Genomic DNA, 23672 nt, shown 5'->3' on the forward strand with positions numbered 1-23672 from the left:
GCAACATTTAAACATTACAATTTATAAACAAAAATAATAATTGGCATTTAAATCAATGTAGAAAATAATTAATAAATATTGGAGTTGGTGGAATGAATAAAACTAATCTTCAATAATTATCCAACAACCCTCTCTCACTTCCTCTCTTTGCACATGTGGGCCAACTATACTGGACAGTATAGTTGGCCCACATGTATACATATTATGTATACTGCCTTTGGTTGGACAAAATTAAAGTAGAATATAAATTAATAATATTTTATATGTGGGAAACAAGAGTTGATAAATCCACTTCTCGAAAGGGCTTCTGTTTCAGATGGGACACATAATTCTTTTGAATATGCAAAGCATGTAGAATGGCAAGAATGAAAAGTTGCCATTCTACAGTTACATCCTCTGTAATTAATTTAATACTCTTAAATACTCTTACAACCAAACACATATAAAAGCAATTATATGAATATTGAAGCTTTTGCAAATTCTTAGTTGAAGAGTTTGTCTCTGGGCTGGGCTTGAATTGTCCCAGGACAATTGTCTTGATTTCAATGTCAGTGCTGTTGCTGTTAATTCAAAGCCATCTCAGGATTTTATGATTACTGACACAATAGGACTGTCCAGAAAATTGTAGGCGCAACGAATATTGCCAATGGTCACACTTTAGGCTCTTGCTAGCATGCCTGTCCAGCTGTAGCAGGGAAAGTTTAAGTGATAACATTAACTTTTAATTGAGAGAGTGGTCTCCACTGCTTTGAAAAAGGAAAGTTTTGAACAACTGTCAGTTGTAAATATCCCTTTGCTGGACAAAGTCCTGGAGAAGGTGAATGTCACTTAGTATGAGCTTACTTGAATAAAATAAAATAATTTTAGACTCTAGACCTAGCTTTGTAGACCACACTGTAGACCTAACTTTGAACAGAGCTAGGAAACTACTCCATGGTACTTAGTGGCCTCTATTGGGAGAGAGACATGAGAGTTCTACATTGTATTATAAGCAATGAATGACAGAATGATCCTTTCAGATCTCTCGACAGCATTTGATAATGCTGCTCATGAGATATTGGAATAAGTCAGTATATTGGGCATTGAAGGAACAGTTGTACGATGCATCCATTTCTAGCTGCAGGACCATTACCAGAAAAGAGTTTTGAGACCAGTATTTTTGACCCCACGGCATTTGAATGAGGGAATTATGCAAAGTTTCATTCTTTGTTTCCTTCTATTTGTTATCGCGATGAAGTACCTCGCTCATGATCAAAAAAGAATTTGTAGGCTGCCTTTGCACTTTAAGTTCATAGTCCCTTGAAATCATGCCATTGGACATTTAAGTTTATATTCAAATTTGGGATTTTGCTTCTTATTTGTTGATCATGGTATGTTGTGATGACTAAGCTTATTGAATGAATGCAAGTTATTTTATAATTTAACAAAAATAAGAATGGATTTTTATGGGCTAAAAGAGGGGTTCCCAACCACTGGACTGTAGACTGCCCTATTGGGAATGGAACTGTGCAAGGGGCGGGTGAGTGCACGAAGCTTTATTTGCACATGCACTGAATTAGGTTGTGCACGCACAACGATCCCCTTCCCCCTTCCCTGGAGCCACCGCTGCCACTGGTGCAAATGGTGGACCCAAAAAGGTTGGGAACTGCTGGGCTAAAATTCACTTTGCAATTTGAGTTATTCTTTTTTGCTTCTATACTGTCTTGTGGATAGTAAGAACATGTTATAATCTGAATAAAATTGTTATTCTTTACAAACAATGCTAGATTGTTTCCTTATAAATATGAGACTTGGTCTTATACTAGTTATTAGGATATCTACGTCTGATCATTATAAACAATGAATGACTGGAGATCTTATTGCACTCTTGAGATACCTGGAAAAATAATCTGACAACTAAGAACATAATGTCATTTAAGTTCAAAAGCATAAGACCTTTTCCATTCTTTCTGGAATTCATGTAATCTTTTTTCCCCACCATCAATATTTACTTCTCTGTCAAAATTCACAGCCTGCAAGAAATGTTTTATCTTTTGACTCAGAATTAACCACCAAACAGTTTTGTACATTCTCTGCTTTTATCAATGCTTACGACATTTTCAGAAATTTTTGGTATTTTTTAAAATAAATTCTCAGCTGAAGTAATAATTCTGCCAGCATAGAAAATTCATCCTTGTGAATGAGTTGAACATGGTGGGTGTGGATATATATGTGATAGTAAACTATTTTTCTATAAAGTTAAATATTGTTGATAGCTCTGTGTTGAAAGCAAAATTCTGATGTGATAGAACTATATCAATATTTAGATATAGATATCTGTCTGTCCACCCATCCGCTCTCTCCTTTCACACACACACACACAAACAAACACAAACATACGTACAAACACCTATATGTGTACATATTATACACACACACTAAAAAATTATCAGGAGTAGCTCTGAAGCATGTATTACTCCTTTGGTAAAGCAAGTTCTTCTGAAATCTGTACTAAAATTAGTACTGGATATCTTGACAAAGTATTTGCTATTGCATGTATTTTGCCTCTGATATTCAGTATGAGTATTATATATACAGTAAACATCTGGAGAAAACGTTTCTGGCATCTTATCAGCATTTTACCCAATTTATCAGAGGAGCCAATGGCTTAAGTTTTGTATATAGTTAAAAGGATTTCAATTCATATAAGTACCGTGTGAATTGTTTACATATCAACCCTGCAGTAAATTCTCTATTTGGGTAGATCTGTAGATTTTTGGATATATGAATGTTCTAGAACAGTATGCTACTGGTTTCAGTTCTTGTTGATTTTGAGACAATATTGTGTTTATTTCATAGCTGCTAATGTTGCAGTCAAAGCAGAAGATCACAGAATGAAAGCATTGAGTTTTTATAAATTGGTAGTATCTCTTTTTTTAACCTGTACGCTATTTCATTTTTGCTCCAAGTTTTAAAAGTCTAAATATTTTTAATTAACCAGATAGGAAAACAGTAATGTATCCAATTGCTACATGACTTTGTTGATAGAATTAAGCAATTTTAATTATTTGAGAATGGTTTTAATATTTGAGTCAACTTAATATAATCCTATAATTTCAATGCTACTAGAAAAGTAACATTTTGACCTACAACATTGGAGATTATATATATATATTTTACAGGTCAATGATATATGTCTAAAAACCTGCTAAATACAGTTATTTGTTAAATCCTATTTTATGCACATAACATGTTTGCTGGTTTATGCAAGTAATACATTTCCTGCAGTTAAACTGAAAAGTTGAGTTTATTAACGAAACTAAAAATATAGCATTTTCAATTCACGTACTTACAATAAAGCAATCTTTCTGTTTTGCAGTGTAATGTTCAGGTTCAGAAATGCCTTACGTGGATCGTCAAAATCGTATTTGTGGTTTTTTAGATATTGAAGACAATGAAAACAGTGGTAAATTTCTGCGGAGATATTTCATACTGGATACAAAAGAAGATAATTTGGTATGGTATATGGATAATCCACAGGTAAACTCCAACTTTTTTTTATTTTGATAAAATAAATTTTATTTTAACAATATTTATTAGATAAATATTGTTATATTTATGAATGTATAATTTGTAAGTTTCTGAAAGGTTCTGAAAATACTAAATGCTACCATTTAATATTTTTATTGTGTTAAATATTATTTTAGAATTGTGTAGCATAGTGACCATTTATTTTTATAATTCAGCTGACAATCATTTAAAACTTGTATATCTTTATACTGTGGATAGGCAGCTTACATTTTCATCAACCTAGACAGCCAGGAATAATAAAAGCTGCAATCTGAAACATCATTCATTGCTGAATCTACTTTTATGTTATGGAAATAAATGAATAAATCAGCATAACTTAGTGTATAAATGGGATAATGGTGCTTATTATTTGATTATGGGCTAAAGTTGACAGTTGAGTCTTATTTAGAGAAATGTAACATTAAGAGCATATTCCAGTTTTAGTTGCTACTTGAGAAAATAAATAATTGCAGAGTTTTGCAATTTAGGATACTCTGCAGTAATACAGTTGCCTTGAACTAACAAACAAAGCTTGTTAGAATCTTACAAGTAGTCCTCGACTTATGACTGATCACTTAATGATTGTTCAAAATTACCAGGGACCCAGAAAGCACTTTTGGCCATTGTAAAATGTCATGCCACAACCCTACCACTCCTCCCAAAAGTCACATGACCACATTTTGGCAGTTGGCAATAGGTTAGTCTTTGTGATGGGTTGATTTTCAATTCTTTTTGCCATAAAAAGATCCATTCAGAAGAAGAAGAAACCTGGAAGAATGAGTTTGCATGTACAGCTGTGGCTTTCATTTAATGAATCTGGATTTGCCTAATGACACTTCAAAAAATATGAAATTGGGTCAGGTCACTTGTATGCCACTATGACCATAATGATTTCCACCAGTAATCCAGTCCCAGTTCTGGCTTTAAGTCAAGAATTACCTGTATTTTACAATTAGATACATTTTGAAATATTTGGGTTGAAATGATAAGGGTTAGTGTGTGTGTGTTTCTTTTACACTACTATCCTGTATTCTTAACTGCAGAACCTCCCCTCTGGATCTCCACCAGTTGGATCCATTAAGCTTACCTACATTTCAAAGGTATGTGAATGCTTGTTTAGATTATTGAATTTCCAAATTCATAATGCATAAAAAAACCTTCACATCTATATTTTATGTTATCTGAAATGGTATAGAGTCTGCAACTCAAGCAAGGTGTTAGACTAGAAGACCTCCTAGGTCCCTTCCAACTCTATTATTCTATGTTTTATGTTTAAAATAGTTGTAATTATATTTAACTGAGTATGTAATCTATGCTTTAAAGTTGGTCTCTTTAAACAAACTAGTGAAACCAGTTTTACACAAATTGTATATAGATAAAGATGGTTGGCTAAATAAATCAGGAGATGTACAAACTGCTAATATCTAATAATTAAAGTTTGTAATATTACTGGATACATTTTTATTGTAATTAGTATTAAAAATGTGTTTAGGTCAACTTATTTACAAGTGTATGTAAAAGTTTTGGCACAACCTGTTGAATTATGTTTCAGTAAGTTCTTAGTGAAATTGTATTTCAGGGAATTCCTAAGTGAATGAAAGCTTAGACACTCAGTCTGTACATGATACAAAAACAGTATCTTTTTGTAAATCTGAAAATGTGCTTGCTATTTATGTGTATTTGTTTACGGATTCAAAATAAAACACAGTTTGGGACTGAAAACCATCTCAACATTTTTATGTTATTTTCCTTTAAGTACTTTCCCTTAGGTACTACTTCCCCTTTCCTTATTTCGTGAATTTGATGGTGTATTTCAGATCACTGATTTCCTGGAAGCTCTTTTTCTGTTGAAATTTCTTCACTGAGACAGGGACATTGTTCTAGGATTTGATGGTTTTCATATTAATCCATCCTTCCTTATGCTTACACAATATTTCCTATGTCACTGGCTTCTGTGTAGTTCCAAAGCATAATAGATCATTGCTGTGCTTTATAATTGGCAAGGTGTCCTTTTCTTCATGCCTCACAGTCTTCTTTTTCTGCAAACATTTCACACTTCTCCATATTTTCACAATGCCTTTTGTAGTGAAGTTAGCCTTACGAAAACTTTCTGATACAGTTTTTCTGTTTTGGAGTACTACTCCAGAATTAGCTGCATTTTTCAGTAGTTTGTTTGCAATAATCTGTAGCTTCTGTTTTTACATAACTGACTAGTTTGGGAGAAGTTTGATCAAAGATTTTTACTCTTTTGTCAGATCTTGCTTTGACCCTATTTCTCCACCACATTTCTCACCATTGAGATTGTTAGCTGGGAGCATTTCAAAATGTGGCTATTTTAATAGCCTTTCCATGTTTTGTAAGAGTCCCCGTCTTCAAATTCAGATAGTCAAATAGCCCACACTTATTGAAAGGAGACACCAGTCACAACCTAATGAAATAAAAGGGTCGGAGTAGTTGCAGAATTGTACTATAGGCCTAATATGGCAATCATGTTTTAGAGCAGGGGTGTCAAACTGGCAGCCCGCAGGGTGGATGCATGATGCACAGACCATGCCCACCCCAGCTCCGCGAAGGACAAAAACATTGTGAAATGTCACGTGACAGCAATGTGACGTGAGTTTGACACCTGTGTTTTAGAGCCTTATTAACAAGTTTATAATACTCTTAGAGAAAAAGAGAAAAAAAGTAGCATTAATTCAGTTGGAAGGATTTTTAAACATCTGCATCTACTATAGTTACAGTTATTATTTTGAATGTGTACAACAATTTATAATGGATATGCATTCAAATTTTCAGAATGCCAGGCTTAATTGTGCATTGTAGATTATCAATTTATGTTGATTTCAAGATTCATTGATCCTCTTAATCCCAACCCTTAAAGACTTGTCTCTATCCCCACATCTTATATTTGAAAGAAGTATTGTACACATCTGCTGTGGATTCTACTTATACTGTATAAATAGCTAACCACATTTTTGTTTTCTCTAGTTTATTGTTATCAATGGTTTTGATATATGGTTTCTATCTTTAATTTTTGTAAACTACCCTGAGTTATAATGAATAGGTGTTCCTGGAAATTTAAATTATAAACAAATAAAAATTGAACAGAGCACCTAAACGGTTTCAAATAAAGATACAAACCACTTACAGATATTTTAGAGTTTGGTAAAGAAATACCATTATTCTCAAAATCTGATCAACATTTCAAAACTACCATAGTTTGAAAGAGTTGAAAGTCATTTCAGTTTTTTAAAATTCATTTTGAGTGAAATGGATTCGTGAAACTTCAGAACTAAAAGAGATAATAAGGGCTTCTAATACAACAATACACATATAATATGTTTGAACTGACATTTTTCTACCATGAATATGATATTAAAAATAAACATGGCTTATTTTATTGGCCACTCATATCGTATTTTTTGTGTAAGGTAAGATGTGCTCTAGATTAATTGACTATATAATTTTTCTGGTATTATATAGTAATTCGTATTTCAAGCTTTTTTTATTTGTCCATGATGAATAAAGCTTATATAGTAACATCAGATAATAAAATATCCTTTGCTTATTGTAATGTCAATAGTTTCTGTTTAGCTCCAGTTTTATCAAGAAGTTAAATTAAGGTATCCATTCCTCAATGTAACTGAACAATTTTGTGATAAAATGTGTCCATTACTAGAATATATGAGTATTTACAGAAAACTAGATTTTTAATTAAAAGGATATGATAAATAGCAATGAGTGGCTAAGTATGAAATATGTAAAATAGATAAGGTGGGGAGGAATTGGTACAACTGTGCATCAAATTTTTACTTCAGAAAAAAAAGGGAATATGTTGCTAAAAAAATTCAGAAGATAAAGCAGTTATGTTTTGAGATGAGTGGCCATACAAATCTTTTAAACAAATAAGAGTACAATGTTATTTATTCTCTTTCCATCTCAAAGAAGTGGTGGGATGACCCATGATGGAAGTGATCAGCAAATATAAGACCACAAATGCAAGTAACAATTGGAAAAATGATATGAGAGGGCAATAATAATTCTGGATTTAATGAATGAGCTCCTAGAAATTTAAAAAGCAAACTATTGCTCTGTGCAAGTTTAGAGAAAGAGTGAGAGACATGCTTTTATTATAGAGTACTTTATTCACAATCAATTTTTCCTCAGGGCTCTGAATATCTAGGGATAGGGATGAAGAATCCTGGACACAGCTAAACGATAACTCAATAGTCCCAGGTAGTATGACCAAGTGCAAGGAATGCTGTGAATTACAGTTCAACAACATCCAGGAACTCAGAGATTACATTAGGTACATAGAAGGAAGTTGAACATGATATATTTTTAATAGGAAATTTATGTGCATACAGGGTAGCTTGCTGTCTGTAAACTTAACACTTTATAGAGGGTTAATCAACAAATTTATACGGCTGCCCAACTCATACACATGGTTAACTTTTCAGAAAGTATGGATTAGTGGTAGAATATGAGGGAACATATAAAACAAAGATAAAAAATTGCTGTTCTTGCATCAGTTCACTAATTTCATAGCTCCACATGAACAGCAGTGTGCTTTATTTATCTACACCAATAAACTTATATTGAAATATATAGTATTTATACATGCTACACAATATAATGCCAGTGTTTTCATTTTGTTAGGTAAGTGATGCAACTAAACTGAGGCCAAAGGCAGAATTCTGCTTTGGTAAGTTTTAAAAAGGCTTTAAATTATGCACCATAAATAATTTTTCAAATAAAAATAAGCTTTTTCATTTTAAAACATTGATGTTTTTGAATACCAGTTTATTCTATGTTTTCTTTCTAACATAAAGAGAACATTTTTTTAAAAAATCCAGTATTTTATAGATCAAATATTGAAAAGGATGATTCTGCTGATCCCCTAATAAAAAAATGGAAGTTGCCAATGTATATATAAGAAATAACAACAATCTTTTTGTCTTACAAGTTTTGATTTTGAATTCTGCTTGTTATAGCATATTTTTGACTTGCTTTTTTGGATTTATTTTCTTGCTTTTTAAAAAAAACTAGTCTTAAAGTACAATTTGGTAATTATTTCAATGTGCATTAGGATATCAGACATCAGGGGGTGTAAAGAAAATCTAAAGAAAATATCTTCATGAATTATGGTTCTCGACATTTGAATCTTTGTCTAGACAAACAAAGTGAAAATCTCTTTGCTTTTCACACAAGCATATGTTACAATTTTTATCTGTCTATATAATTTTTTTTCTCCAACAGTTATGAATGCAGGAATGAGGAAATATTTTTTACAAGCCAATGATCAGCAAGATTTAGTTGAATGGGTGAATGTCCTGAATAAAGCTACCAAAATCACAGTAAGTGATCATTTTGAATTCCAGGTTATTCTGCATAGGGTCTCATTATAATGGGGCAACTATAAGAACTTTCATTAGTATTTCAAGTTTATATTATTTTGGCATGTTAAAATAGGTGTTTCTAACCACTCTGGGGCAGGAGGGCACACTTGATATTTTGAGGGCATGTCATGGGCACTTAAAAAAAAAGGCTGCTAGGGGAACTTGCCCTTTTGCAAAAAGCTGTACTACTATCAAAATACTCATTATTAAATATACTTTTTTTCTGAGCAGTGGTATATATTTATAAGCAAAGGTTGGCTTTTATAATTTTTTTCTGTTCCATTAATAACTCAGTCCTGAATTTCATGACCTAGCAGGAGGAGGGTTTAGGAATGGAGGAATTAAAAGTATTCTGAAATTTAGTCTCATCCTGTTTCGTTTTGGGAGAGTTATCCTGCTGGATGGAGTTAGCCTGTTGACATTCCATTAGATTGGAAAAAAATAGCACAATTCAAAAGCAGAGTAAGACAAGGGTTCTAGTAGTAAGGAAGATAGACTTCATTAAGATACCATGTTGAGATTTAGGAATTTTATGAACTTTTTAATGTATTAGTTACCATGCTAAGATCTCAGTAAGTCACGTAAATGGTACATCAGATTCTATACTTGTGTTATCATGTGGACCTGCAAATCAGAGCTATATGAAAGCAAACGTTACTTTAAACTTCTTGATAATTAGCACTTAGACTTATAAACTGCACAGTGCTTTACAGTCCTCTCTAAGCAGTTACAAAGTCAGCATATTGCCCCCAACAATCTGGGTCCTCCTTTTACTGAGCTCAATGGAAGGCTGAGTCAACCTTGAGCCGGTGAGAATTGAACTGCTGGCAGTAGGCAGAATGCAATACTGCATTCTAACCACTGTGCCACCACGGCTTCTATGACAAAGTCAATCAATGTTAGATATCAATGCTCAGCATTTTAGAAAGGAAAACATTTTATCAATCAGGTGAAAATAGTTTTGATTGGAAATTCTTTAACTTGGAAGAGAAGTTATGCTTATCATGCTTGTTGCTACAAAGGAATCTTCAGATTTTTTAAAAATATCTTGATATCATATGCAACAACAACTGCATCTATACCTCACTCAATGAAATTAGAAAAAATTAAGCTCTATGAGAAGTAGATGTAATTATGTTTGTTTCAGAATTTCTAAAAACAACCCTTTGCATTTGTTTATTGAGCACCCTAAAAGAAAAGAACAACATAGCCCACAAAAAAAATATTTTAAAAGAATGTGAAATAATGTCTTGCATCAATATTGATTTCAGTAAGTGATGGAAAAACATACCATGTAACTTTCTTCACTATTGTTTCTACACCATGTTTCTGCGCCATTAAAAAAAAAAAAATCTGAAAGTCTGCCTCATCATGGTAAAAAAATTAAATCTTAAAAATAATCAGTAGGAGAAGATTTAAGACTTTACAGCTCAGCTCACAGGAAACTATTAAAATGTTTAGCTATGTACATATCTTTTTTAAATCAACATTTAAAAGATGGGAAAGTAAGTAATTTAGCCATGTCTTAAGAAAGATCCAAAAGGGATACCGGAAATGATGAACATTTGCCTCATTTCTCTTACTTGAGAATAATTAAAAATAGACAGGAATAGTCAAATTCTGAGAGAGCTGATTTAGAAGATACATTTCAGTTCAGTATTTTTATAATGTTCTATTTTCAGGTACCAAAGCAGGCTGACTCATTGTGTCATACTGATAATGCATTGCGTCATTCTGAAAATTTGGGAATAAGAAAACAGATGTCTTACAGAACAGAAATTGTTGGTGGTGTTCCCATAATCACTCCTACTCAGGTAATAATGCCAGTTCCAAGATAATAGATATATTATTGGGATGTTGTCCTTCTTATTGATGTGTAACAGACAGCTGAACCTGAAAAGGGAAAAAAATTGTCAAGATACCTCATTGCCAGATGTTTGCAGCAGTTAAGATACCATTCCTCCAAGGAATGTGAAATAGTGGATCTCGAGTGCACCAAGGATGTAATTCCAGAACAACACAAGGAACTCTGTCCCCAGTATCTTTAAAATGTTTGGTTTGCTTTTCAGTGTATATTTATCTAGTGAAAATAATTTTTATACCACTTATTTGATGTAAAACAGTGATGAAAGGACCATAGCCGTATAAATCTGATTCTGTCTAGATATGGAAGTAAAATCAACTTTTTAAATTTATTTATTCTAAATTATCTTGTTTACTTTTTCTAGAAAGAAGAGAGAAATGAATGTGGTGAAACTGATAAAAGCTACTTGAAACGGTCCCAAAGCCATCTTCCATACTTTACTACTAAGTTTCCTCCAGACAATCCAGTTATCAAAGCAGGTTATTGTGTTAAACAGGGAGCATTGGTAAGCAGATAAGAGTACCTTTTCAGCTTAATAAAGTATGTTATGCAATATATAATGCAAAGGTGTTGCTTAACACTAAAGAAATAATGTTTGTTGGAGGCAAAAGATTCAGAAAAGAAAAAAAATGTAATACAGTATTTGGTACTAGTAACTGTTGGTTACTGTTTGGTAACTGTTCTTGAAGAAAGGTTCTTAGAATTATTTCAACTGAGTTCTTTACCTGCAGTTAATTTTTTTAAAAAAATTTCAAGGCCAAGGCTTTTTCAAATTCAAGGCTTTGTTTCAGGTATTTTTGATATTTCTGATAATCTACTTGAAATTATCTCTATAATGAATTTTTAGTACATATTACCAGCATATATTACTCACTAACCAAATGCTGAACTGCAAAGTGTACAGCAGTATGCATCGTGAATTGCTGTGTATAATATAATGTAATGGCAAAGTGTGGAAACTTTGCCATTTTAAGAATTTTGACAATAGTATACAAGTAGTCCTCGACTTACAACTTATACTCGACTTATACCCATGTTGAATCAGAAAAGTATTTCTGATTTAAAGAACTAGACCTGAATAGTGCACAGAATATGAATAAGAGAAAAGTAACATGTAGTCTTGATAGAAAGCCTAAAACTCAGTGAATAAACAATGAATAAATAAAAAATAACATGTTTCTTTGAAATATATTTAAGTTATTACAATTTTGTTTGTACACATAGATGAAGAACTGGAAAAGAAGGTATTTCCAGCTTGATGAAAACTCAATTGGCTATTTTAAATCAGAACTGGTAGGTATCCATTTATATCTTTTTGATTAAGCAAAACTTCAGAAGAACTATTTTGACCAAATGTGTTAATGCATATTTGCATTGTTTCCATTATTTTGATGGAAAATTCAGTTTTTAGAAATAGAATTTAGAACATAATTGCCTTTGTATCTATTGCCTTTAATTGGTGGACATTATAATGTATAGTGAATGGAGCAATGGTTAGATTCCAATATAATGATACTACTGATAGTTTAATGTGGAATTAATAATAGTATTATCACTTTCCATACATAACCTAGTGCTTTGAGTAAGTATTTAGTATAAGTCATATTTCTAAAATATATACTGGGGAAAAACATGAATTCTTAATAACTAAACACGCAGAGATAATGTATGCACTTTATTTCTTTTATGTTATGCACATCGATTTCATTTTGACTTAAAGATGAATAATTAAAAGCTTTTGTTATAGTTATCTATCCTAGTTTGAACCTAATGCCAACTTTTAGAATTGTGTTATACAGATACTTTTCATTATTTCAAGGGTGCCAGTGAATAATTAAAGCATAGAATGAGCAACTTTGAGAAAATAAAGTCAGGAAGATATATTAAAAGAGACAGATATTAAGTTAACAGAAATTTTAACAACTGGATTACTTTCATTTTAGAGCTCAATTTATTCTTTAGCCTTTTAAAGCAAAACCTTGTGCCTTCTCTGAACTGTATACTTTCTGCCTATTTCCCAAACAACAGAAGGATTCTTAGGTATGTGATAACGTTTGTCTAGGTCACTCCTGAATCCTTACAAGGTGGTGAACATAACATTTTATGTATCTCCATATCTAGAAGCCTGTCCCTTATATTGCACATATGTAAAATATACCAAAAAAATACTTCAAAGGGAAGTTCTTCTCCAAACAGAAACACACTCCAAAACCTGTAGTTATATAAAATCATTTACAGCAGATAATAAATCCTGATCTGTATTTACCTACCACAGATAATGGAACTAGAAATAATAAGGATGGTTTATAGTGTTGGTTTAAAAAAAAAGATGGAAGGCAGTTTTAAAAGACAATAAATTAGAATATTAGAAAAATGCCACTCCCTTTATCTCTAATTTTTTTAGTACTATAGACAACCACTCTTGTTAATTTGAAACATTGAAACATTTTCAAATAAGAAAAAAACAGATTTATTTTTTTGGTATTGATAATATATTTTAATGTACATTATAAACAATGTTGTATGTCGTATTGATTTATAACTGAACAGAAAATTATTTACTTTTTGATTCATTCATGCCTTGTAATTATTCTTGTATATTCTGTATATTGTATTATATTTTTTTCAATTTGAAATAGAAAAATAGAAAAAAAAATCCAAAACGTAATTTATCTTGTGACTATCGATGATGACAGTTTGTAAAGTTAAGCAGGAAAAATGTACACGTGTTGACATGGCTGTTTTTTTTTTTAATTGTGGCTGTTTTGTCCTTTTAGTTTCTGTTTGAGCTTTACTTGGTCTTGATCAGCTTTATTCTCAAAAGACATAACTAGCAATAAAGGTCTAATAATTATTTATAGACTAGTGTTTCTATTTTTAGAAGATTTCTTGATAGGAGTATAAATACCTTTGATCAGCGACCTCCGACCTTCTGGGCACCAGGGACCAGTTCTGAAGAGAAAGGTTTTTCTGCAGACTGAAGATGTGTGGTTTTGCATGCTGCCGGCATCCCGTGGATGGGGCTTCACTTGTTTGTGCAGCCCGGTTTCTGGCATGCCACGGCGTAGTGCCAGCCCCATGGATCGGGGGTTGGGAACCCCTGCTTTAGATGAGAAATAATCAGTTTTTTCAGTGTAGATAGTGTTGTCGTATAAGTTGGTCTTCCTATTATCTCCAGTGGCTAAAAGTTTGTAGATTAGCTTTGCAAAATTGTCAACGGAAAAAGGACCTGTTTTACAGCCATAGTGTTGAAGCCATAGTGTTTACAGCCATAGTATTGAAGCCATAGGAACCCTGGGGGCAAGTGACCATGCAATATTGGAATTCAACATTATGCAAACACAAGTAGTAGAACAAAGTCAAACTAGAGTCTTGGACTTTAAGAAAGCTAATTTCAATAAACTTAGAGCTTGGAAAAAATTCCATGGATGAGAATCCTCAAGGGGAAAACAACTCAAGTAGCTTGGGAAATTTTGAAAAATGAGATTACAAAAGCCCAGTCTAGCACAATACCAATGAAGAAGAAAAATAACAGCTCCCAAAAGAAACCAGCATGGCTGCATAAAGAACTCTCTGACAAACTGAAAGACAAAAAAGATAAGTATAAAAAGTGGAAGGAGGGGGACATAACTAAGGCAGAATATCAGCAAATAGCCCGAGCCTGTAAAGATGAAGTGAGGAAAACTAAGGCTCACAATGAAGAAAGGCTTGCCACAAAAGTAAAAATTAACAAAAAAAGGTTCTTCCAACATGTTAAAAACAAGAAAAAAGTTAAGGAAACAATTGGTCCATTGCTAGGAGAAAGTGGCAAGAAGGTGACAAGCAACAGGGAGAAAGCAGAACTATTTAACTCATGTTTTGCATCTATCTTTACACAAAGGGATAAAACAGTCCAACCTATCAAAAACAGCACCACAAAAATCAGATTAGGAACACAAATTGAAATAGGGAAGAAAATGGTAAGTGAGCACCTGTCTACCCTAGACGAGTTCAAATCACCAGGACCGGATGGATTACACCCCAGGGTTCTGAAGGAACTAGCAGACGAGATCTCAGAACCACTGAATTATATCTTTCAGAGATCCTGGAACATCGGGAACCACCAGAGGACTGGAAAAGAGCTGATGTGGTTCCCATCTTCAAAAAAGGGAAAAAAAATAGATCCAGGAAATTACAGACCTATCAGCCTGACCTCAATACCAGGAAAGATTCTGGAAAAAATAATCAAGCAATGAATTTGCGAACACCTAGAAGCAAACAAAGTAATAGCCAAAAGCCAACATGGGTTTGTCAAAAACAGATCATGCCAGATTAATTTTATTGCATTCTTTGATAATGTGACAAAATTAGTGGACCAGAGGAATGCTGTCGATATAGTTTACTTGGACTTCAGTAAGGCATTTGATAAGGTAGACCATAACCTAGTACTAGTTAAAGTAGAAGAATGTGGGTTAGACAGCATCACCACCAGATGGATTCGTAACTGGCTGATCAATCGCACTCAACGTGTAGTCCTCAATGGAACTGCATCTTCCTGGAGGGAGGTATGCAGTGGAGTACCCCAAGGCTCTGTTTTAGGTCCAGTACTTTTCAACATCTTCATCAATGATTTGGATGAGGGAATAAATGGGGAACTCATCAAATTTGCAGATGACATCAAGCTGGCAGGAATAGCCAACACTCCAGAAGATAGGCTTAAGATACAGAAGGATCTTGACAAACTTGAACATTGGGCACTATCTAATAAAATGAAATTCAATGGTGAAAAGAGTAAGGTTCTACATTTAGGCAACAAAAACGGAATGCACAGGTACAGTATAGATGGTACCTTGCTCAGTAATAGTAACTGTGAAATGGATCTTGGAGTCCTAGTGGACAACCATTTAAATATGAGCCAGCAGTGTGCAACAGCTGCCAAAAAAGCCAACATAGTTCTAGGCTGCATAAATAGAGGGATAGAATCAAGATCACGTGAAGTGTTAATACCACTTTATAATGCCTTGGTAAGGCCACACTTGGAATACTGCATTCAGTTCTGGTCGCCACGATGTAAAAAAGATGTGGAGACTCTGGAGAGAGTGCAGAGAAGAGCAACAAAGATGATTAGGGGACTGGAGACTAAAACATATGAAGAACGGTTGCAGGAACTGGGTATGTTTAGTTTAAGAAAAAGAAGGACCAGGGGAGACATGATAGCAGTGTTCCAATATCTCAGGGGTTGCCAGCATGATAACAAACCTAAAATGTCAGCAGTATCAGAACTATGTGAGAGATAGAGAGGTATAACAGGTGAAGTTTTCTGCCTGAGCGTATGAATATTATTCAATAGTGCCAGAAAGTTTGCCTGAAGAAATGACAGCAAGAGAGTTTGAGACTTTAAAATAGGAGCATGCCTTTTAATCATTGCAGAGTATTCCTGGTTATTCCTCCATGGTTCCATCAACTCACTTTTTTTTTGTTAAATATATTTATTATGTTTTATCAATGAGAATAAAATACAAAGCAAAATCAACTCATCAATGTCCTCATTAAGGACACTCATTAACTTCTACTTATAGGCTCTCAGAACGTAATGGTTTTTCAGTAGGGTTGGAAGTCTGATTCAGCAATCTTACAATTGACCCTTTCTTTCTATCAAGGGGGAACATATTTCAACCTTCATTTTGTCACCTGATGGTGGAAGAATGGCCTAAATTGGCTAATAATTAAGGAGCATCTCAGAAAGGGGGTTTCATGATTCAGATTGTGTCTCATCCACCATTGGTAAGAGAATATCCAGCACCATAATATCAAGGTGGATCAAATTGTGTCTCTCTGCTTCTGTTGTGGGAGTGTTACAGCTGATTCCTTGAGGTTTTCTTGTCTTTTGTCTTTATGCATTAAAGCATTGGAACTGACATTTGTGCTTCAGGAGAGGTACAATCTGCAAATGTAACGAGATCCAACTCTAGAATATATGGGCTATTCCATTTTAGTAAAATATAATTCTGGCTTTATTGTGGGAATTTTATTATTGCTACTATTATAGTGGATAAGAGTATCCCCATCTGCACAAATATGCTAATACTTTCTGCTGAAGATTGTAAGGACATTGTGGGCAAATCATGGACTGCCTGCTTTGCCCTCAAGCCTTTTGCACTATTCTAAGTTTTAAGGCTAAGTTTTTGTTTAAACCAAATACATTAAACTAAACATGTTTATGACATTGAACTTCCCCTGAAGATGCTATTGTTACTTTCTCCATTGGTTTCACTGCCCATTCCATACAGGTGCTCAGCTTCATTTTTTAAAATGAACCTGAAAGGTTACTCGGCCGACTTGCAAGGAAGGGCTGTCAACTCTCAGATTGCTTTTAACTGAATGTCGGGAATTATGTCTTGATTTGTGAAATTTGCTGACCATATATGAGTTGTTTTGCGGATTATAATCTCTTGAGATTTAGAAGTCTTAATTATGCTATTGTATCCCAGAAAATGCTTTGATATAGATGGGATCACGCAAAGCAATTTGCATACCCTTCCTTGTGGGAAAAATATTCTGAAAATATCAAGTACTGCATATGTACACTCACTAGTGAAAGAAATATGCTAATGATAACATTTTAATTTGTTCTTTATCTACATAGAGTGTGTTTAAAACTCTTAACAGGGAAATTTTTAACAGGGAAAAGCTTACATGTTTATGTTAGGTTGCTAAGCATTGTTTTAGAAAAATAATTGAAAATATTTAATAAATTATTAATGTCAGTTGTTTTAAAGTGATTTCTTCGTCACCTTGTGTTATGGGCTGTGAGAATAACCTTGGAAGGAGGAAGAACTGCAGCCTAGAGAACAGTCTGATAAGTATCTTAGGGCACAGGAGGAGTGGAGGTGAAGAAAGTGTCTCTGAAGGGATCCTTCTAGTTCTCTGGAAAATAAAAGCAAGGGGGAAGCAAAATGCTTTCAGACTTGCAAGATTCTTACAATGAAAGTAATATGAATACTTATGGTTTTGGTTTCCTGTCTAGACTCCCATGAAGAGCTGACCTTGAATCTTGTGTGAGAGGTGCTAGATTCAGGTTTGCTACTAGAGTCCTTTCTTGTTTAAACTGGATGCATGAAAAAGTATGAAAATTAAGAAATTTCACAGGTCGCACTGAAATATAAGACACACCAAGATTTCAAAGAGGCAAATTTTTTTTAAAAAGTTTTTGCACTCTGCAGACCTCCCCAAAACAGCCTATTTTTTGCAAAAATGGGCTTGGTTTTGGTCAAAAAATGGCATACATAGCCTTTAGGAGGCTTATAGAGTGCGCCTGGGGGCAGGGGGGAGGCAAAAATGAGCAAAATGACCCGGTTTTCGCTCATTTTTGTTCTCCTCAGCCCCCAGGAGCACACTGGAAGCCTCCTAAAGGCTATGCACGGCCATTTTTGCAAAGGGGGCGGGGTTTCAGGAGGCTAAAAATGCTGTATTCAGTTTACAAGATGCACCCAGATTTTCACCCTCTTTTTTGGGAGGGAAAAGGTGCGTCTTATACTCCGAAAAATACGATAGTTCTTCCTATATATGATACTACTAGATTTATAGTGTCAATGGGCTACAGAATGAGTTATCAATAATAATTACCGGTGTTAAGATAAGTGTACTTGAAACAATCCTCCAAATATTTACTCCTAAGAAAGTATGCAGGATTTCAGTGAAGATGTTTAAAACTGTCAAGTTGCATATACTTTTTAACAGAACATCAAGAAGCATTCCATTTCTGAAAATTTTATACTAAAACACAACACAGATTCCTCTGAGCAGGATCTTGTTCAAAGTGAAGCATTGTGATAAAAGAAGAAAAAACCTACTACTTACTATTTCTGAAAATGTAACTGTAGTCACATTTCTGGCAGTTAATATTTGAAAGAACAGATGAACAGGTTTGCTCTTGAAATGTGAAATGTTTCTGAAGTGTCCTTCTACCATGTTCATTTCATTTGGAGTTAACAGTGAAGTATTAAGTGTGCACTTGCTTTCCTTACAGCAACCACATGATGGCGCCCAGAAAAGGTTTTGAAAGATTAGTTTGCCAGTTTGAGAAAAAGATCAATACGTATCTTCTGAACCATATTGCGTGAAAGAAAACAATGTAAAAATTAATACATTTATGCTGTCTTTTATTCTATCACAAATTAGAATGTTTTCAAATTTGTTCATGTGTTTCTTTTAGTGCTGTAAAGTTTTCAGAAATCCTGAAATACTTATTGCTTACACAAGAATTAACATTAGATCAGAACCTGAATACATGAATATGCATCAAATCCATATTTCCATTCATCACTCAACATGGTCAGAAATTTAATATGGCTAATTATCATAGTTTTAATTCCCACTCTATAAAATAATGGTGTGATATTTGGCCAGATTATGTTAATTTTGAATGGATAACCAAAAATAATTACAGCAATTAGAAATGTGTTTTTAAAAAATTATTAGTGTCTTGTCCTTGTTAATTTAAACCACCAGGCTAAATACTTTGATTTATATATTCTACCAATAAGCATGTATAATAATTTCTTACTGTAATTAAAATACACTTCTCACAAGCTCATTTTTATTCTGTTTCAAATATGCCTCTTTTCCTCTAAAATACATCAGGGCAAAGTCTTGATGTCAAGGGATGGCACATTTTGAAGAGAGGTTACTCTGGGAGATCACATGTGACATCACATAGCTGGGCCTGGGTGGGTTCAGAAATTCAGCAGCCAGTTTGATCATGATATTTAACTAAAAAGTTAAGTAGGGTTAGTCCTGCTTAATGGAAAACTACCAAGAAATCTTTACAACCATCCTGAAAAAGGCTGCTATTTCTGTCAAGAAAACATCTTGGTCAACTTGACTGGAGGCTTTGTTCATCTTCAGAAATTATGTACTTTTTCTGTATCTGAGACATCCAGCTCCATATAGATTGCAATTCTCTGTTTGGCACATTTGAAAATTATGTGCTCAGATCTTTCTGAAATCTGTAGCTGTTAGGCACAATAGTGTCTCTCCAAAAATCACAGTGTTTATATTTTATAGTGCCTGAACGTTTAAATAATATTTGTCCTTTTAAATTATAGATTGCCCTGTTACTTTAAAGAGACTAATAGGATGTAATTCTTGATCCTTAAGCTATTATTAAGCTCATAAGTTCCCTCTTCTCTATGTGGTTAGGTAGAAACAGAAACTATATGTGTAAACCACTTCTCAAGCCCAGTAAATTATAAAATTGTATTATGTCTATTCTATATGGAAAAGATCCTAGTTTTTTTCTCTACAGTGAAAGTGGGAACTTATATCCTGAAGGTGTATCTGAAATTATATTTGTAGTGTCCTTCAGGTCTCCCAATCCTGCTTTGAACCTTAGTTCTGCTTAGTTACTGTACGTTTCAGGTTTGTACAGAATAAAGAAAGAAAGAAAAGATTCTTGAAGTGAAAGGGGACATGCAAGTACTCAAGCAATTAGCAATCAAGGATAGAATCAAGATCACGTGAAGTGTTAATACCACTTTATAATGCCTTAGTAAGGCCACACGTGGAATACTGCATTCAGTTTTGGTCGCCACGATGTAGAAAAGATGTGGAGACTCTAGAAAGAGTGCAGAGAAGAGCAACAATGATGATTAGGGGACTGGAGGCTAAAACATGAAGAATGGTTGCAGGAACTGGGTATGTCTAGTTTAATAGAAAGAAGGACTAGGGGAGACATGATAGCAGTGTTCCAATATCTCAGGGGTTGCCACAAAGAAGAGGGAGTCAAACTATTTTCCAAGGCACCTGAGGGTAGAACAAGAAGCAATGGGTGGAAACTAATCAAGGAGAGAAGCAACTTAGAACTGAGGAGAAATATCCTGACAGTTAGAATAATTAATCAGTGGAACAGCTTGCCCCCAGAAGTTGTGAATAACCCAACACTGGAAGTCTTTAAGAAGATGTTGGATAGCCATTTGTCTGAAATAGTATAGAGTTTCCTGTCTAGGCAGGGGATTGGACTAGAAGACCTCCAAGGTCCCTTCCAACTCTGCTATTGTATTATTGTAATCAACCTAGTTTAGTTTTGTAGCTGAATTAGATTACTGTATTTAACAAGCTTCTTGGAATATTATTTTACTACATTTGAGTGCTACAATATGTTTTTAATATGTGTACTACTGGTATAACTAGATTATTTTAAAAGGTCTTTTAATGTAAGCAAAATTTTGCAATAGCAGGCATCTAATTTTGGTGAATGTAAGTAATTCCCAATAAAACATTACTATATTATCTATAAAGTAATGAAAAAGGAGGAAAAGGATTATAATGTAATACTACTTTGGTAACCATGATATATTGTTTAGTGACTGCCATGGACAGTATCCATTTGCAGTTGCGATGGTAATGAAAAAGTAATTTTGACCTTTTTTTTTCTTTTTCTGTCAGAGCAGAGAGATTTTCCTAAACTGCTTTCTTCCAGAGTGCAACATGTCCCTAAAAATTGCAATTACAAGTTCTGCTCTTTGTGACCTTAATTAGTTGGTTAGAACACTCTCTGCCATTCAGCTACTGCCGGAATTCGATGACACCCTAATCAGTTTTTCACTATAGGTAGTCCTGGACACAGCCACCTATTGTTTAACATTGGTATGAAGTTACAGTGGCCTTGGAAAAGGTGCCTGATGGCTTGTAAAGAACCTCAGTCTGTCATAACATGTAGCACCATGGCCTTCCCCTTCCTCATAATCATGTTCATACTTATGATTGGTCGTAAAGCACCCTGTGATCATGTGATTGCCATTTGTAATCTTTGCTGATTTCCCAGAAAGTTAATGGGGGAGCTGGAAGAAAGATTACAAACTGCTATGTCCATCTACTAAGAGCACTCCCCGAGAGGTGGTTTCTGGGGGCTGGCTGAAAGAGTTGCCTGCTGAGGGGAACTAAACTCCTCCAGCGGGGTAGACAAACAGAACTCAGATCCTGAAGATCAGAGGTCTATTCTTGTACCCCACCAAAGTTGTTCCCTCTGCACCTTTGTGTAGGAGTGCAAGAATAGGCAACCTGAACTTCAGGGTGGAGTAATGTGCAGGTAAGAGACTTGACATTCTTTGGCCATCTAGAGACAAGAGGGAGCCAAAATCTAAGCTAGAGTTTTAGCTTCTGAGCAGGGAGGCAGCATAGGTAAGGTAAGGAGCACAGATTGCCCCAGGAGGGTAGGGAAAGTCTTGGGAGGCCTTTTGCAGGCCATGCACAAGAGTCTCATTATTCAGGGGCTGAAAATGCTGCTTGGGATTTCAGCAGGAAGGATTTTCAACTCATGAGGGAAGAGGCAGCATGATAAAGAAAAGAACCATTGTCTTGCTAATTATATCAGCACCAGGGTGAGCACTCCAAAGGCCAGAGTAGTGGAGAAAAAGGGCTATAAAATTAACTCTTACACAGTTTCTTCTGAGTTGAGTTCTGGAAACCTTTCTTGCCATTTGGACTTACTTATCTGTTTGGAGTCAAGTTGAAGTAAAATCAAAAGCACAATTGCTGTCACATTTTTTTTAAACTTAAGAATTGCTTTGTTTAAATTTTAAATTGCTGATCCCCAATTGCAGTCACTAAATGAGGACTACCTGTATCATTTTTACAGAATGTTAATCTGGAATACTGAAATAAACTGTTCAGTCTCCTTTTAATATCTTTAATATCTTAATATTAACTAGCTAACTGAATTCTTTCTGGGCTCCTCCTTTCTCTAGGAAATCAACCTGGAATGGAAGAAACTGGGTTATTTCTGTTAACCAAATTCATGTAGAAAATGTGTATGCTTTTATCCTTTTGTCCATATAGCTTTTATTTTGTCAATAAATTTTTCTATTTGGCTTTTTCCTTTCAAAACAGGTTTGTACAACACATATTTTTGGTTTTTACTTGATAGAATTGTAATGATTCTAATTTTTCAGGATAAGGAGCCTCTTCGGGTTATACCACTGAAAGAAGTTCATAAAGTCCAAGAATGTAAACAAAGGTGAGAATTGTAAAGGTATCAAATCATTTGTAATTGGAGTAAGAACCCCTGTCATGCTATTTCTCATCATAATTGAATGCATTTCATTTGCTTTATGATCAAGTAACAATATGATTAGATTGGGCAGTTTTTTAAAAAAAAAACTCAGAAGCAACTCATTTCCAAGGAGTGCTTTAAAAAAAACTGCAGAGAAATAGTCACCTTGAGCATGACTTGAAAGGACACATGCTTTTTAATACATTTAAAATTGTCTGGAATTAAATCTAACTAGTAGATGAGCCAAATTTGCTGATGATATTAAAATTTTCAGAGTAATAAAGGACTACTAAGAGCTCAAAGGGATCTCTGCATATTAATGGAACGAGTATCAAAATGGCAAATGACATTCAATGTGAGCAGCTTTTAAATTATATATATGGTGCCAAAAATGCTACACTGGTTTTTAAAAAAGGGTTGGATCAATTCATGAAAAGTCAGGGGGAACAATGATTATTAACTTTGATAGCAGTTTGACTGCTGCTGTAAAGCCATCTGCTGGGGAACTAGTGTTTTTTTGTGCTGTTGGTTGGTCACAGTGAAAATAGTCTGCTGGACTAGACGACCAGAGGTGTCATTCATCAGGGCACTACTTATGTTCTTATGGAAGGCATTTGGGTAGAAGGATGGATGAAAATAGAGATATAGCAGATATATTATTTTGAAAGGATTCATTGCATTATTTTTTCAGGATATGTCAAATAGCGCATTTGTAAAAGAATAAAAAATCAGTCTGGGGCTAAAAAAACTATTTCCTAAAGATTTCCTAGCTACAAACACAAATAATACAGCAAAGCATGTGGTTCGTAAGTTATCAAGTGATTCTGTT

At 34.2% G+C, this 23672-nt stretch overlaps 1 protein-coding gene across 3 annotated transcripts in view; it reads left to right on the forward strand.

Annotated features, from left to right (window-relative positions):
- PLEKHA1 (pleckstrin homology domain containing A1) overlaps nt 1–23672 on the forward strand; it is a 47116-nt gene that overhangs the window by 10137 nt on the left and 13307 nt on the right. For all 3 annotated transcript variants that reach the window (XM_081954383.1, XM_081954384.1, XM_081954382.1), the window contains exons 2-9: nt 3359–3519; nt 4593–4649; nt 8209–8254; nt 8809–8906; nt 10631–10762; nt 11177–11317; nt 12037–12105; nt 22743–22807. In XM_081954383.1, the coding sequence (XP_081810509.1) occupies nt 3379–3519; nt 4593–4649; nt 8209–8254; nt 8809–8906; nt 10631–10762; nt 11177–11317; nt 12037–12105; nt 22743–22807 (749 nt within the window). In that variant the 5' untranslated portion in view covers nt 3359–3378. The remainder of the gene's footprint in view (nt 1–3358; nt 3520–4592; nt 4650–8208; nt 8255–8808; nt 8907–10630; nt 10763–11176; nt 11318–12036; nt 12106–22742; nt 22808–23672) is intronic.

The sequence above is a fragment of the Natrix helvetica genome (genome assembly GCF_964273705.1).
Source record: "Natrix helvetica genome assembly, chromosome: 5".
NCBI lineage: Eukaryota > Metazoa > Chordata > Lepidosauria > Squamata > Natricidae > Natrix > Natrix helvetica.